The following is a 17,582-nucleotide window of genomic DNA, read 5'->3' as shown; positions in this document are numbered from 1 at the left end:
TTACGTTCTTAGCATATAGATGTGATGTATCATTGGATTCAAGATGTGTTGGAGATGAAGTTGCTACAACTTGAGAAAGTTCATACTGATGATAATGGCTCAGATATGATGACCAAGACATTGTCAAAGGAAAAGCTTGTTGTTTGCAGGAAGGCCACTGGCATGGGGGAGCCACCCTCCACGTGAGAAGTGAGGGGGAGATTGTTGGTTGGGTTCCCTTCCCACGTGGAGGGCCCACCAAACGTTAAAAAAAAAGGAGTCAAAGAGGCTTATAAAAGGAGCCTCACGTGTCTTCTCATTAGCATATATATATATATATATATGAGCAAATAAACTTGCTCAGTAAGTTGTGAGAATTTGAAGAGTCTAGAGAAGCTTTCCACCGAAAATAAGAGAGAGAAAGAGAGAAAAGAAAGAGAGAGGAGAAAAGAGAAAATAGAGGTTTTATGGGTTTTTTTGGGTGAAAAACACAAGATCGCGTGGTGATCCCTTCTCCGATCGTCCTGAGATTTTAATATGTTGTTGATGACATCTCAAGCTACATATCTGCCGGTTTGATTTGCTATTCCTATTCTCTATTATCATTTTTGGTGAAATTTAATTTTGTCTCTGAGTTATTTGGTGATATATGTTGAAATCCACCTTTGGGTGAATAGTTGATGTTGATAGCCTCTAGATTTATTGTTAGAGAAACATTTTGTTGTACTCCATTGATTTATTAGTGGGAGATTTTTAAGTGGTTAGGAGCCCATGGTTTTTCCCTTTGCTTTGAATGGTTTTTCACGTTAAAATCTTGTCTTTTATTTGTGGATTGTGTTCTTGTTATTGCATATATTTTTTATTTGGTTGATATTGTTTGGTATACATGCCCATTTGATTGCACAAAGAAGGAAAGAGAATTATCTTGCGTCCGATCAGATATATTTTGTTATTTGGCTATTGTGAGATAGTAGGCTCATTCCCAACAGGAAGGAATACATGCATAGCAGAGGAAGACAAGTATCACGTTTATTCATCAGGTAAAGAAAGGCAATTTTCATACTCTCTACCTTGATGTAAAGACTAAAACGAGGTAATTACCAAGACTTGATCGTACAATTAATGTTTGTACCGAGAATAGTTTGTTTCTATTTTCAGTTTTCAATGGGATGTTACAAAAGATAGAGGCCAACACCGAGCGAAACCCATCCAGCTCCAAATATCTTTGGCTTTGATTGGGTTCCTTGTACTGCATATACAATATAATGATATAAATGCAAAGCAAAACTACTTGGAAGAATATCAGTAAGAAATTATTTAATTTCATCATCACTCTCTATGGACCTTGTTATGGAATGATATATATCTCAGACTCTCAGTAGGGTGGTGGGGAGGGATAAGATCCAGGATATGGAGCTGCAAATAATAAATAAGATGTTAGTAAGGGATCAGTTGGGAGATTTAAATAGCATTATTGCTGGTTAATGGTGAGATGGATGGGAAAAGAACTAGAATGCAGGGTGAAGAATATTACCTGGTGGATAAAAGTAGGGTGTGGCTTGCGTAGGTGGAGGGTAGGGTTGTGGCTGTGGAGGGTAGAGGTATGCCATGGGAGGAAATGAAGCAGCTGTTTGCGAACTGGGTGGGTAGTTGGATGGCGGCGGATATTGTACTAGAGAATAAACAGCTGGTTGGGGATTGGGCAGGTATGGCGGATACACCATAGAAGGAGCTGTATAGACAGATGATGGAGGATAACTGGGTGTCAGAATTGTTGGAACACAGGGGGCTGCTGGCGCAGGCGGAGCACAACTTGTGGCTGCAGGCTTCTGCATTTCCCATGAACATGGTAAATTTTGATCATCAGTACTCCTGCCGATATATGGACTATGTACTTTGTAAAAGCAGAAGCAGCAGCAGCAGAGAGAGAGAGAGATGAAACTTACATTAACATTACCGTAATGCAATATGAGTTTAACTTCTCCAGCGTATCTGCAAAATGGGAGGTATATATTGTCAATTAAGTGCTGAGGATCGAAAGGAAGAGGTTTTATGTTCGTTTAATTATTTATTAATTTCTTTACCTCCCACTGTTACTCTGTATTGACCAGGTCGAGTCGTCGTAGCCCTGGGAAAGAACCTTGTTGAATTGAACACTAAACAACAGCCCAATAACAGAAGTGGGTAAGTGGATGTTGAAATGCAAGAAAGGATGTTTTTCTTGTGTGTGTGTGTGTGTATGAGAGAGAGAGATTTACGTTCCGCTGCCGATGAAGTCATGGGAAGTAAGGGTGTTGCTGTTCCAGACGAGGACCTTGAGATCTCGACGGCCTTCGCAGAGGACGATATTGAACTTCTCCCGGAACGTAGGGTTCTTACCACCATCTGTTCGAGAGCAGGTCGGATATATGGGCATTACATTTAGTCAAGAAGGTGAATCAGAAGGAGCTAGATGGCGTTTGTGAGATCTGATAAAGAGAATAAAGGGTCCTCCCAGAGATTATTGGATAGATGATGAGATGGTGGTATACATTACCTGTACAGGTCCTAGTCCGGAATTTGGCGTCTCCGTATTCAAGGCACACATATGGGTCTTGCCTTGAAAACCATTCTTTATCATTCAACTTCGTACACTCAACCACTACACAAAGCCAAGGATAAGATTCAAGAAGCATGATAATTAACGACGTCGACGTTGCAGAGAATGATGATAGAGAATTGATAATTTGGTTAGATCACATGGTTGGTGGGCAGACATACCTGTGACCTCGATCTGCTGACCTTGAATGCTGCCGGCCGTCGACATGGATGATACGGCTATTGGTATTGATTTCGAATATATTGCTGATTAATTATTGCAATGATCGATATTTCTGTGTGAAGCTGAAGCAATATAGCATTACAGGAAGACCCTTTAAAAGAGACGATGCAAGCTGCAGAGAAGTTGAACTCGGTTTCGTGTGAAGACTGATTCTTGCTCGGTTTTGTGATTTTGATGGTTTAGCAAGTGGGACGTCGCATTTAATTCGAAACGAAGTTGAACTCGGTCAGACTGAACCCAATCGCATTTAATTCTTCTTCTTCATCACCACTTACAAACGCCACATTAAATGAAAAAGCCCAATGCTTTTTTTTTTTAATAATTTTTTGGCTAACCAATCAGCAGTTCCAGTTAATGTCATTTATGAATGAATAGATACCTTCGGTACACTCACGCGGTTCGTTATTCTACAGGTAGAGAGGTCAATGAATGAATCTTCTTATCATGATCGGGTCCTCTCTTTACTTGCCACGCATGTTCGTAGCAGGTTCCACGACCTAGCCCGGCTACACCATTAGCAGGTTCCCTGGAAAACCTGACATAATATCTGGGTCAATTGGGTCAGATTGAAGGTAATTCTAACGGTCTAACCCCAACCTTGAAGGTACCTCAAGCTCAAGTCTGACCCAACCCAAGGTCAGACCCAACCTGAACTTAACACAACACAATTCAAGCTAGGAGGGCTTGGATTGAGTAGAACCAGGTTTGGTCGGATTGATCATGACATATTGCTGCACTCTGGTCAATTTGGAAGCGCAATTTGTTCGTTCCTGATTTTTTCTTTTAGTTTAGTTTTTCAAAAAATAAGATCCCTTATATTGATTCTGCTGCTATGCTCATGTTTTTTATGAATTTTTAATTTTTCATATAAAATATGTAATTATTCCATCGGCCGACATTTTGTTTTGTGTTCCGATATGTACTTACACTAAGTCACTAATTACCATTGTGGAGTTTTGATGTTTTATATCATACTTAGGGGGTTCTTTTTTTTGGATTTTGAAAGGGGAAAGTTGGTCAATGGAATTTTGGTTTTCATTGACCAAGAATCCCATTTTTTTTTTCAGATTTATGTGGGGATCAGGGAAAGTTTATTTTCATGCGTATGTGATACCCATCTCCTATGTGGGTAAGTAACTTTCCCACCTAGGGGGAAAATTGCCAACACTTGAATGAGACAAAAATACCCATTTTAATAATGGATTTTTATGGATAAAATAGTCATTGCCTTATTTATATGAGAAATAAAAGAACATGGGTAAATGCATTACCTGGGTAAGTAATTTGACACTTTTTGAAAGTTTGAATACTAAGTCATAGGTTTGAAAATTTAGATACTAATTTGACACTACCCCAAAGTTCAAGCTACTAAAGTGAAAATATCCCTAATGTTTATTCTTCAACTTTTTTTAGGAATTAGGGCCCACATGCACAATTGAGTGTTTGAAAAAAGAAAAAGAAAAGTATCTGGTCTTCTTACACCCTCCATCAACCATGGGTTGTTTGGCATTGTAATATATGCTTCAATGTTATTAAAAACCGACTAATAATTAGAATCACTTGGACCATCGGTTCAATCGTCCGATCTGAATAAAATCAATTTGTGCTGTTTTAAAAAATTAAAATTAAAATAAAAATGTGGCTTACTAACCATTGTCTGGTTCAAATAGGTTGATAGTATGGCAGTTTGGACTAGTGGATCTCTTGCCAATTCAATGATTATTGGCCTTTTGGGAAAATAGGATTTAGGCTCAATTTAGAAGAAATATAAATGCAAATATGTACAAAATAATACAAAATATAAGATTTTACATTCTACATATTTATATTTGTCCTCCTTCCAAATGAAGCTTAAGGGTGAAACAAAACCGGTACCCTTACCGGTATCTGAGCCAATTGTCCAAGTCAACGATGGTTAGAAAATCATCTATTTTATTCATAAATTAATTCATATGGAGATGGTATTTGTGCTTTTTAGTTCAGTTTGCCAATTTGGCATTTCAACCAATTCATATTTTGACATACTGTTGGTCCATTATCCAGTGTATATTTGGGTAAAGTTGGTTCTATGACCCAAGTTTTTCAAGAATAAAAAGAACCATCCAAGTCATTTAAAACATGATAGAAATAGAGAAAAAGCTACAAAACCAATTTAGACCTATTGATGATGTTCTGGCATGATTCAATGATTATGAGAGCCATTGTATGCCATTCGGTACCGGATTAGTTTAATTTAGACCTATTTAGGAATTAACTTGAAATAATAATAATAATAAAATAAATAATTTGATATAGATTTAGTTAAAATATTTAATTAATGTTAATAATAAAATAGGTTATTACCTAATTAATGCAAAACTTCAGAAAATTAAAAGTATAATTAATTAATATAAATAGATTCTATTAATATAACTACATATAAGTTAGTTAACATTTTATCTATAACTTAGGAAAATTAAAATTACAATTAATTATTATAAAAATAATACTATAATTAAATACTAACATATGATCACATTAAGTTAAGTGTTAATATTCATACTAATATTAGTAATTATATAAAATTCAATTAAATGTTAAAATTTAGTAATTTAAAATTAATTATTATTTTTGTAGGAACAAAATTAACAATTCTTGATCTAAAATCCATTTAAATGTCATTTATAATAATTACATACAACTTAAGTTTTAAAGTTAAAAATATTTTAAATTAATCATAGACAAATAAGTTACCTGAAAATAGCATTTGGATGGATAGGGATCAGCTCTACCCAAATGAGAATGCCATAAGACTTCTACTTCAATTCCGCTTAAACAAACCTGTGCATTGCACAGATTCCAAATTAATTAAAGCGTAGCAATGACGTGGAGTTATTAATAAGGATGTTATCAATAACTCTATGTCTTAGTTGAATAGGTTTGAGGTTTCCTTCTAGGTTTCAAACTCTTCAAAGGTTGCAATTTTTTTGAGTCTTAGAAGGTATATTTTGGGTTAAGCAGATTCAAATATACCAAGTTTCAAACGTTTTCAAGTTCTAAACTGCGAATGAAAACTTTTAGATTATTTTACAAAGCTGTAACATTTTAGACTTTCAACGGTTCAAATTTTCATCCAAGGTTGCAAACGCTTTCAAACATCAGGTAGGAGATCAAAATGCACTTTTTTTCTTTTGTTAATTGACATATGTTTTGAAAAACAGAAATAAAAAAAAACAAAAAATCAAGAAATAGTGAAAAAAGGTCTTATATGACCCGAGTTGACACATTAACCATTTTAATGTCTGGGTGAAGAAGGCTATCAAAACGAGTCTAATATGATCCATTTCATAGAAATGGGTTCACAATGATCCATTAAAATGGGTCTATTACAACCCGTCATGGTTATAATAATAATAATAATAATAATAATAATAATAATAATAATAATAATAATAATAATAATAATAATAATAACAATAATAATAATTGGGCTTTTTGATTCTCTTAAATTGGAATATGAGTTTTTATTGTTTAACTCATACTTAACGAAACATGTGTATCGCATGGGTCCCCACTAGTTTGATTTAATTGTATAGGCATGTTGGCTTAGTTTGTAGTCAGATTGATTTGTGTCACAGATGGTCCTCATATATGACTTAGCTTTATGCTGAGTTATTTTTTTGCATATTTGAGTTATTCACTAAGTTCAATACAAATGCTCATAGTATAATATTTTGCATATTTCTTACATTTTTTCTTATGTTGGCTATATTTGAGAGGAGTCATCTATTTTTTTTCTTTTTCCTTGCCCTAAATTTTTTATCTAAACTTCTATAGTTGCACCTACGAGCTACGGTTGTTCTTAGGAGAAGCATTGGATATGGTTGTGGACTATTTCAACTCCACTCTAACATGAATGGTTCTACCATTTTATATATAAGATTTACTACAATGGTACAAAAATAATGTATTATCCAAAACCACATTTGTTAGGATGAGTTTAACCTTTGTTTTGTATTGTCTAATTATTGATGATTATGCATTGATCACTCATTAGATTTCCTATTTCTACTCATAGTTATTGATACATCATGACATTTAAGCATCCATGGACACTAACACCAATGCAAAAAAAAAAAATAAACCTTGATGATAGACACCTTTTTGTTTGTACTTTAATTAATTTATCTTGGCTCATAATTTAAGTTTCCTCTTTGTGTGTGTGTGTTTTTTTTAATTTGAATTTGTAATTTTTTTCCAAGTTTTGAGATAGTTACAAATATGCAACAGGTATTAATTATTATGACTTGATAAGTTCCATGTTTTTTTCTTTTATTACATTAAGGAAAATAATGTTGGCTTGTGTTATCAATGCCAAAATGCAATTCTCACTATCCACAAGAACATGGCTGATAGAAGTATATCTTATACTATAATGAAATGCTTTCCATATGGATGAGCAAATTTATTGATCCAATCCCACTAAGTGACTTTGCCCCCTCAAGATTCTTACTTACGTTGTGCATTTCTCTTTAAATTTTGCATTTCCTTGATTATTTACTTATTTACACATTTTTTCCTTTGCTTGATATTTTGTATTTATAGCCTCTAAGGCCTAGTTTTGCTTCATGTATTGTGGAGTTAGTAAGTAAGATTCTTTATTCTACAATTAATTAGAAGGTAAGATTCTTTATTCTATAATTACAATAGGTTTATTAGGTGATAAATCCTCTGAGTTGATTTGATGAATACCCAAGTAGTTGATAAAAGAAAAGGCATTTTATCCAATATTAGTAATAATATTGATATGAATAAAAAGCTAATCACAATTCCTAGATGCAAGACTTATATACCAAGGTAGGAAATTCTATTTTATAGTATGGTATTAGTGGCTTGTTTAAGCAATAATTCATGAAGGTCTATGAGAAGGTGTTAGCTAGGATGCTAATAAAAAAGGGGGTCAGCTAGGCATTATGTATGTCTTTTCATTTTATTTGTGTTTTTATTTATATCAATTATATCAATGTTTGTGTTTAGTGCTTAATCAAATCTCTTATTTTTTAAAGCTAGAATTTTTTTTTTTTTTTTTTGTATATGTATTATTATCTTTTCTTTGCCTTTTCACATAAAAATCCATGGGGCAATGATAAAAAAGGCGTCAACTATTAAGGATATTTCATTCTAAACTTGTAGGTTCCTAGGCAATACATGAAAAGATAGAACCTATTAAAACCAGATGATATGGCTAAAAGGTTTTCCTTATGGATTTAAACCATGTAGGTAAATTAAATAAAGAAGATTGTTGCATGTTATGAGCGCAAAATCTCAGACCAGGAAGAGGACTTGATATTTAGACTACATGTATTACTAGAAAGTGTTTTATGAGCCAATTTCTTTTTTTTAATAGAAATTTTTACTTCTGTTTTACCTTCTTCAAATATATGAGCATTCATTAACCAAATTACCAAAATAAGCTATTAATCATATGAACCTCTCATGATTATTGCATCTTAATTTATAAGGTTAATTACAAAAAACTTGTACAAACTAGCTTTGTTCTTATTTATAGATCTTTAGGGACACATGCATCTGATAGGCTTCCTTTCACTCTCCCCAAATATGAAATACCCATTAAGTCTATGCAGATCTTTGACTACAAAAACTACATCAGCCATCACGACATGAACACATTTTCATATTATTTCTTTTTTTTTTTTTGCTTTATAAGAAAGTTACCACTTCATCTTTCTTTTTTTTCATGAGAACCATAAAAAAGCTTGATCACTTTTATCATTTTACTAAAACTATTAATTTTCTCCCTCCCTTATCTACACAATTCTTTTTAGGAAATATTTTACCTTCCACTTGCCCTTGCAACATAGAGGCCCCTCTGCTAGTAACACCATATTAGAAAATGTCTGCAACATCTTAGTCAATATCTAAAGAAAGAAGAGAACTAAATATAGTCTGCAATGTGTATTGAATAGACCTCAAGTAGTATCCCATCCAAAAGTTTCTTAGTTTGTTTTAGAACTATCACTCCCATGGCATAACTTAGTCATTACAACCTTTTTTGTATGTAATACTTCATTAGCGAAGAAAAGCAATAAAACACAAGAGTAGAAGCCTTACAATTGAAAATAAAAGATTTTACTTTGATGCCTAAATAGCTTGTATGGGCTTTTGAGTTTGTGGTCTAAGGAATATATGATATGTTTACAAATTTAGAAAAAAAAAGTTGTTAAAAATGATATTTCAAATGCTAAAAACTTCACTTAACTTCATGAGACTTGATGAGGGACGATTTGGCTCTCCAGTGACGTGATGACATGTGGCACCTCAAAATAGTCAGAAGATATCTCAGCACCACATAAGTAAACTTCGAGAGTGTCTTGGAAACCTTGCGCCCGCCCTGACGACCTTGACACCACCCCAACAAGACGGACTGTGAACAGCCCGACAAAACATTAAGTCGGCGTAAGAGGCGACCTGTTTCCGCCAACCTAACTCGAGCTTGGCTAATGACCTACCTGACGTGTCGGGTAACCTCCCCCATAAGCGAGTTATCATCTCTGACTTCCCCGGGATCATGACACCATGATAGCTATAAATATATAACTCTAGCAAATGTACTAGTTATCAAGTAGTATAAAATATCGTTCCCACGGGGATTTAACAAAATAAGTATTAGAACCACAATCTTCCCTAATTATTTGGACAACCGAAATTCAGATTTGAGCAAGACTATTGAAAATAAGAATTAGCATAAGAAAATAAAAGTGAAGGTGATCACTAATCAAATCTGCAATGGATGGAATTGCTAGGGCTTTTGGTCCACCTAACCAATGTAATGAATATTGATGGATTCGATTAACCAAGATTATTTGTCATTCCCATAAGCTAAGGTCTTTCCAATGTTATTTAATATTCTCTCTCGAGATATACTAAACCTACGCCCATCAGGTAGCCCTTCGATCTCTCGAGTAGAGCTCTCAAGATGAGAGTGCATTAAGTCCAAGAAAATCATTAAATTCAGATGAATCATATATATATATCTCTATATACCATTCAATTCACACTATGAATTATTCAGTCGATTATGTGAATTCCTCTCTCGATTCATTCACATAACTCAATTCAATTAAGAGGTGGCCAAGCTCTTAATTGCATTAAGCACAATAATTCATAGACTATATGATAATCACAATCTTGGATAAATCATAAAAATATATTCATTCACATGATTAGGCTTTCCTCAGCCCTAGCAAGAAACAAATCAGTTCATGATAGAAGAATTAAAGCAAACAAAGGGAAAGAAAGAACTCTTGGAATCGCCCATGATGCTGAGATCTCCTCCTCTTGCCGCCACCTTCTTCTTGCAATTTCTTGAATTCTTGCTCCTTTTTTGACTGATTGCTCCTTGCTTCTTGATTCAATCCCCAAGATTGAGTGATTGTGTGATGCCTAAAGCTGGTCTGCCCCCTCCTTTATATAGCTTAAAGGGGAGGGGGTGGTCTCCTACTTCCTCTTGAAGTTGATCTTTACAAGAATAGAAAGTCCTGTCATAATTCTAATCTTATCTTTTTATCTAATGAACTCAATACTCTTATCTCTCTAAGATTACATCAAGAATTTAGATCTGGAATGACTCCTCTCAGTTTCTTGTTCTTGGATTCGTATTAGACCTCCTCTGCGAATTGGGCTTCAGTCAGGCTTTTCTCCAAGTTGGGCTTCAGCTGCGGATTGGACTTTCCTGTGAATTTGCCGCGACTTCGGGCCCGGATTTTTCTTTGATGCAGGCCGAATCTGCGAAAGCCCAAAACATGAAAATTGTGGCTTTTTCTCTTATCTTTCCATTTAATCTTGAATCATCCAGTTCGGAGTTCGGATACGCGAGTTATGCCCAAATTACTGAACGATGTCGAAACTGTGAAAAATCATCCGATTTGTCTTTCTTTGCTCCTGATGCATTCTTTCATGCCCTGAACAGAAATATGAGTCCAATTAGATGCTAATTTGGTATAAAAGACATAATAATTGGGGATAAAAATATGATAAATTCTACTCTCATCACACTACATCGGAAGAGCCAATTCTCACCCCGCCTCTGAACTAGACGGGTCAGAGATCTCGGGCATGCTTTGTGATCCTCACGGCAGCTTGCCTATATAAAGGTATCTCCATTCACTAAAAAGGTACGTGTTATTTAGCTCTCAAATACAATAGCTTTTACATTCTTGCAATCATATTATCAACTCATTGACTTAAGCATCAGAGTGCCCACTCCGAGTAAAGCAACCCAAACACTTTGACCAATTCTTTCTTGTAGCTCAACTAGGTGGCCTACTTAGTTCAGCGTCTGAGCTGTCTGCCAATAGGGAGCGTCAGATTGCGTTGCATATTTTTAGGACCCCTTCTGACTCACTTGAAGACATTACTAAAAAGAGGAAAAAAGACTCATCAGTTTTTTAGGAAATAGAAATTGACTTCACTTGACCAGATTTAGCCTGTCGAACTGAGTAAGTCACCTCCCAGCGGAATTCACCTCCAATCTCTCGCCTCACTCTCTAGCCAAAAATTTCAAAATAGTACGAATGGGGCCCATGCAAGGACCCTCAATTTATAGCCATAGACGTGGAAAATCAACGGATGAGGTGATGCGACGATAGATCGACGGTCGAGAAGGTCACGTTGCTCGTGGGAAAACTTGAATTTTGAAAATTTGCGAGCCCAACTTGTGTGCCCAATTTAAAGTTTGATTTTTTCGCAAACTAGTCTGCCCTCGAGCCAAGTTGGGTGGACAGGCTAGGTAATTTGAGAACCGATCGGACAAGTCACCACGGGCCAAAGATTGGTAGCAAGCTACTCCCTTCTCCGAACCCGCATTGACTTGAGAGTGGGGGGCAATTGATGAGAGGCGATTTGGCCCTCTAGTGATGTAATGATGCATGACACCTCAAAATAGTTAGACGACATCTTAGCACTTGGTAAGTAAACCTCGGGAGTGCCTCAGATACCTTGCATCCGCCCTGACGACCTCGACACCACCTCGATAGGATGGACTACAAACGGCCTGACAAAACATCAGGTTGGTGTAAGAGGTGACCTACTTCCGCCAACCTGACCCGAGCTTAGGTAACGACCTGCCTGACATGTCGAGCGACTTCCCCCATGAGCGGGTTATCATCTTCGACTTCCCTGGGATCATAATGCCACGTTGGAAGAGCTGGTTATCACCTCGCCCGCTTCGGACGCGATTGGATAAACACCACCCGCCTATGTGGAGTCCATCTCTAGGCACGAAACTGCCTCCAAACCAGACGGGCTGGAGATCTTGAACGCGCTTTGTGAGCCTTACAACAGATTGCCTATATAAAGGTATCTCCATTCATAGAAAAGGTATGTACGATTTAGCTATCAAATACTCTAGCTTTTGTATTCTTGCAATCATATTATCATCTTGCTGACTTAAGCATCGAAGTGCCCACCTCGGGTAAGGCAACCCAAACACTCTAACCAATTCTTTCTTGCAACTCAACTAGGTGACCTACTCAGTTTGATGTTCGAGCTATTTTCCAGCACGGAGCGTTAGATTATGCTACATCAAGTCTTATTCAGAATCTTGTTGACTATGTTCCTTGCACAAAAAAAATAAATAAATAATTACCTAATCATGTGTAAGATATGTAGATGGTGAGAAAACATTAAAGCCTTGACCTATAGAATATAAGCACTGGCATTGATTTGTAATGGTGCAATGTAACACCCACACCCACACACACATTTTTCATGGTCCATTGTAAACGTCTTGTCCTGTTTTTAGTAGATTTAGGGTGTGTTCTGTAGTGTGGATAAGAAATTGGTGGTGTGGACCAGTCCATACCACACCTTGTGGCAAGGACCAATCCACACCACATTAGAGGTATGAAATGGCTCACAAGCTATGTCTCCCTCCCTTGGGCTAGGCCGGTTCAAAATTGTGCCGGCCACATCCACGAGATATATGTGTGGCCAAGATTTTGGGCTGTGGTCACAACCAATTGAATGCCATGGCCATCCCATGTCATGGACCTAAATGGGTCATCCACGATATGACCACGGTTCCAAACACCACCTTAAGAATCAAGAAATTAAGTTGATTTATGCCTCTTAGCTCTCACCCATGGCCATGTTTTTATGTCCATCTATGCAACTACTGGAACACCCTATATCAATTCCATACAAAAAAACAAATTCCTTCACATGGAGACATCAAAGACAAGGGTGAGAGCATGGTAATTAGAAAACTATGTTGTTTTAATCCACTTTTCCCCTTAAAAAGTTGATTTACCCAATTTAAAATAACCATCTAACCTAATTAGTATAATATATGTTATAAGTATGGCAAACCAATGTAAACAAATGATAGAAAAAAATTAGGAAAACCATTAAAGTTTAGGAGGAAATTAAATATGACCCAACTAATTATCTTTTGCAATATTTCAAGTTTTCATAGTCTTAGAACTTAGTTTGTTAACAAGAATAATATGACAGAGACTCGATCAACTTGGTATTTTAGATTCTCCAAGTTGACAGAAAAAATTTGGCTATCTAAATTTAGCAGCTTGGGCTATCAAGAGAGCTCAACTCATGTGACACATTGACACATTTAAGGGGGTGTCGGATAATATGGTTGGTTTTGTTTTGAAAATGAAAACAATTCATTACCAAAACTATATTAACTTTTGGACTCTTAAACATGTTAATTAAGTATTTTTCTAAAAATGATTCCAATACAAGTTGAGGAGATTAAGAGACTAAGTGGTAAATCTATTGGGTCCGCATCTCATAAGTCATGATAAGATGGAACAAAGGTCAGAAGATGCCTATGTGCTGATGTTTTATCTAAACTGTTATTGCGGGACCTTGAAGATGGACATTTGCACGGGGTTAAACTTGGGACTGGTGGAGTTGTGCTGAACCACATAATGTATGTTGATGATATTCTAATTTTTGGAAGGAGTACTATGCAGGAAGTCAGCCGAATTAAGGAAATTTTGGACATGTTTTGTTCTTGGTCAGGTCAACAAATCAGTTATGGTAAATCATCAATCTATTTTAGCTCTAATGTCCATAGACGTTGTCGCCGAATGTTAACTTCTTTTCTAGGGGTTAAAACAATGAGAGGTGACGAATTATATTTGGGTTGTAGTCTCCATGACATTAAGAGTTGTAAAGAAGATGGTTCGAGGGTGATTGAAAAGGCCAAATCAAGATTGGAAGGATGGAAAGGCCGTTGTTTGTCTCATGTGGGTAAGGAAGTATTGCTACGTAGTACAGTGTCTGCTCTCCCTACATACATCATGAGCACTAAACTGCTCACATCTTCCCATTGTTAGCAACTTACATCATTGTCCTGTGATTTTTGGTGGGGTTTTTCTATTGATAAGAAGCATTTATATCTGTGCAAGTGGACTGATATTACTACATCTAAATTGTTAGGAGGTTTGGGCTTTAAAGATTTCCATCGTTTCAATATTTCCCTTGTCTCAAAATTATGCTAGAGATTTTTGATTGAGCATTCCAATAAAAAATGGGTAAAGGTTTTAGAGTCCAAATACCTTCAACAAAAAAATTTTTGGATGGTTTCTTTCAAAAGCACAATGACTTATATTTGGACGAGTATGCTTAAATGCAGAACTTATCTTAAGAGTATTGCCAATGGTGTATTGGGTATGGTTGGTCTATAGATGCCTTGGCTGATCCTTGGTTGCCTAAACCTTGGACTACTCCCAGCATCAATTTCTCTCTCCCTCATGAGAGACTTGTACTACATGTGGCATATTTTATTGATCCTCACACGGGGTCTTGGGTGCATGAACAACTTTGTCGGTTTTTTGATCCCTCTACGGTGCAACTCATAAAGACCTTACCTCTACCAACAAATGTGGAGGAGATTGATGACAAGCTGGTCTGGACACTTACTCCTCATGGGAGGTTTACAACATCTTCCATGTACAATCACTTGTCAACTGATGATGCACACCACTCTAATGCATGTTATGCTTTTGGCACAGTAACGTGGAAGAGCTTTTGGAGTATTAAACATTTGACCCCACGGCTACAATTCTTTCTTTGGAGATGCTTAACAAATGCTATTCCTACTACTGGAAGATTGGCTAACTATATTACTAGTATTGACCCTACTTGTCGCTTATGTGGTACTGCTGTTGAAACCATTCACCATCTATTTTTTGGTTGTTCGGTGACTAGATCAGTTTGGTTTGCATCATGTTTAAACCTAAAAGTTGATGATCATATAGATTGGAGTCTACAGGGTTGGCTATTTGATTGGTTTAAATTTGACTCTTCTTTTAATGAAAGCTAATTATCATATTTTACTATTGCAAGCATTTTCATGTGGCAGATAAGGAAATCTAGATGTAATTTAATCATGAAAAATCGGGCATTTGAACCTATGACAGATATCTTCAAGGCCTAGTCCCAAGTTGAGGAGATTTGATGCTCTTTGTTGATTAATGAGGATATTTCTAATACTGCCATCTCAAGGCTGGATGACTCCTCCCACTTTTGGTAGAAACCTATCCCTCCTATATACAAAATCAACTTTGATGGTGCTTTATCGCCTTCAGATGGGGGTTTAGGTGCTTTTATTTATGGTAGATCCATTAAAGTTCCTAAAGCTTCTCTAGAAGAATTAGAAGCAAAAGATGCTCATGTGGCCCTTTTGTTTGCTTTAGATTTGGGGCTCTCTTCCATCATTCTTGAGGGAGATTCTAGAATTGTGACTACAAGTCTGTTGGAGTTTGGCTCTCACGCTCCTTGGCGGATTCACATGTTGGTAATGTGGCCGCTCATATGTTGGCCAAACATGCCCTAACAATTAATCACGTGCATACATGGTCTTTGTGTCCATCTTTTTTACACTCTGTTATCATTCAAGATTGTAATCATGAGCAGTTGAATTAATGAATTTGGTTATGAGGCACTCCACCTTATAACCTTTTGGCCTTCAAAAAGAAAACAAATACATTTTTTGAAGAAGAGGTGTTCATTTTCCGGTAAATGAGGGCATGTTAAAATTGGTGAGTCTCACAGAAAAAGAAAGAAATCGATGCTTATATTTTTGGTATTAGTGGGTCTTGCGGGAAAAATGATTCTCGAATGACACCATTACTTAAAATTTAGATAAATAATACCTTCTTTAAACTTGGATAAACAACTAATGCGTTTACCTACATAAACGATTTACTGAAAAATAAGGAAGCTTCCTATACGACCTAGCATCTGTTTGAAACCGTTGATGTTGCTCTAGAAAACTGCATTACATCAGTGCCATGTAAGAAAAAACGGTGCTCCAGAAAACAACCATCTGTTTGGAACCGTTTTTCCATAGAAAACGGTGCTCCAAGCCATGCCTTAGAAATCGGGAAGGCATTGCTTGGAGCAATGCCAAATTTGGCATTTCCTAGAGTTGCAGCTCATTGCTGCCAATAGGGCAATGATGTGGCAGTGGATAATGGGTAGAAGTGTAGCAAATATTTCCTGGAGCATTAGTACCAAACAGAAAAAATTGTTGTTGCTCGAAAAAAGTCCTACCTGGTAGCAACGATTCCAAACAAAAAAGGTACATGCTCCAAACCACACATCAGCTGCACCGTTTTCTCAAAAAATGGTGTTGCAACTACAACATCGATGCCAAACATATACCCAATCTTTCACCAAGTGGCTGATCCTTTGGTAAATAATTAATCCAATCTATCTAATTTATGTTGGTGGTGATTAGCTACTGTCCATTCAAAGTTCTATAAAACTTGCCCATAGGAAGCTTTCTTTAAATACACATAAATGGGTCCAGATTTACTGACAACAAGACACCTAGACACTAGCCAATCTTGAGTTAATGCCTCATCAACGTTTGTCCAGATCTGTTGAAACAGACGCTGGCCACTGGACCTTGCAACTCAGTTTCCCAATTTTAACAGACTGAGCTTGAGAACCATCCAAGTAACGAGTTTTGTTTTACTCCAAACTTGGTTTCTGGCCAGAAACAGTTAAATTGATCAATGACTTGTTGATTTGGGTGATCAAATCATCTACCCATTTGACCTATTTAATGGTTTTTTTACTATGTTGTTTTTAATTTTTTGTTAGGATGATTCATCCATTCAAACCAGACGATTGAACTATTGACCCATAAACTGATGGCAGAACGGTTCCGGTTCTGGGTCTATTATTAAAACATGGGTTGGGTTTTACTCTTACATTTATTTTTGATAGGTGGGTTTTACTCTTACATAATTGATTTGTTTTAACTTTTCATAGTGTAAAAGGCTGTGAAAATAGGAAAACGATTACAATGGCTAAAACATGACATGACGGCATGACTCCCCAAGGATCAACCAATGGATCAAGGGGTTTCACCATTATTCAATGGTTTGAGTTCCAGAGGTGTTCTTTTTGATGGTAGGACCCATTTTTGGTGGGTTATGACTGATGATCTTTTTACTCTGCATCTACAACAAATGGCAAGTTATAAATTAGGACCAAAGAAAAAGGGTCACGATGTTATATATCATCGTCATCATTATCATAGGTTAACCACAATATCTTATTTCTTATATCTCTTGTTGATTTCATCCCCTCTCCGTTGATGGTTGATAATTGATATAGAAGTGAAGTCTCAGATGTGGAGGTACAAAGAAGGAAAAAAAGGTAGTGATACATCATAAAAACTGCGATTTCAAAACTAAAACAGAAGCGTGTTGGCGAGAAACACATTGCATATGCCTCTTTGCAGTTC

The 17,582-nt window shown here is 36.3% G+C and overlaps 1 protein-coding gene across 2 annotated transcripts; it reads right to left on the bottom strand.

Annotated features, from left to right (window-relative positions):
* Positions 1-983: 983 nt before the first annotated feature.
* On the bottom strand, positions 984-2,953 carry LOC104588122 (uncharacterized). Of its 2 annotated transcripts, XM_010245943.3 has the most exons (8): positions 2,740-2,953; positions 2,516-2,620; positions 2,238-2,364; positions 2,064-2,135; positions 1,926-1,971; positions 1,514-1,808; positions 1,324-1,395; positions 984-1,228 (listed from the first exon to the last, which is right to left on the bottom strand). In XM_010245943.3, the coding sequence occupies exons 1-7, from the start codon at positions 2,783-2,785 to the stop codon at positions 1,355-1,357; spliced, it is 732 nt and encodes a 243-aa protein (XP_010244245.1). In that variant the 5' UTR covers positions 2,786-2,953; the 3' UTR covers positions 984-1,228; positions 1,324-1,354. The 2 variants fall into 2 exon arrangements, with proteins under 2 accessions (XP_010244245.1, XP_010244244.1); XM_010245942.3 differs by having other exon boundaries at positions 984-1,395; positions 2,740-2,951.
* Between the last annotated feature and the right edge of the window lie 14,629 nt (positions 2,954-17,582).

This window comes from Nelumbo nucifera, chromosome 1 (genome assembly GCF_055504915.1).
Source record: "Nelumbo nucifera cultivar China Antique chromosome 1, China Antique-T2T, whole genome shotgun sequence".
Taxonomy (NCBI): Eukaryota; Viridiplantae; Streptophyta; class Magnoliopsida; order Proteales; family Nelumbonaceae; genus Nelumbo; species Nelumbo nucifera.
The sequence above is the reverse complement of the archived record's forward strand: the minus strand, read 5'-3'. Positions and strand labels throughout refer to the sequence as shown.

Bases quoted from the DNA above. Each gene is read 5' to 3' on its own strand.
- LOC104588122 (XM_010245943.3), bottom strand. From the start codon at position 2,785: ATGTCGACGGCCGGCAGCATTCAAGGTCAGCAGATCGAGGTCACAG. The intron at 2,621-2,739 runs GTATGTCTGCCC...GGCTTTGTGTAG, and splicing joins TCAGCAGATCGAGGTCACAG to TGGTTGAGTGTACGAAGTTG. The intron at 1,972-2,063 runs GTAAAGAAATTA...CCCATTTTGCAG, and splicing joins ATACAGAGTAACAGTGGGAG to ATACGCTGGAGAAGTTAAAC.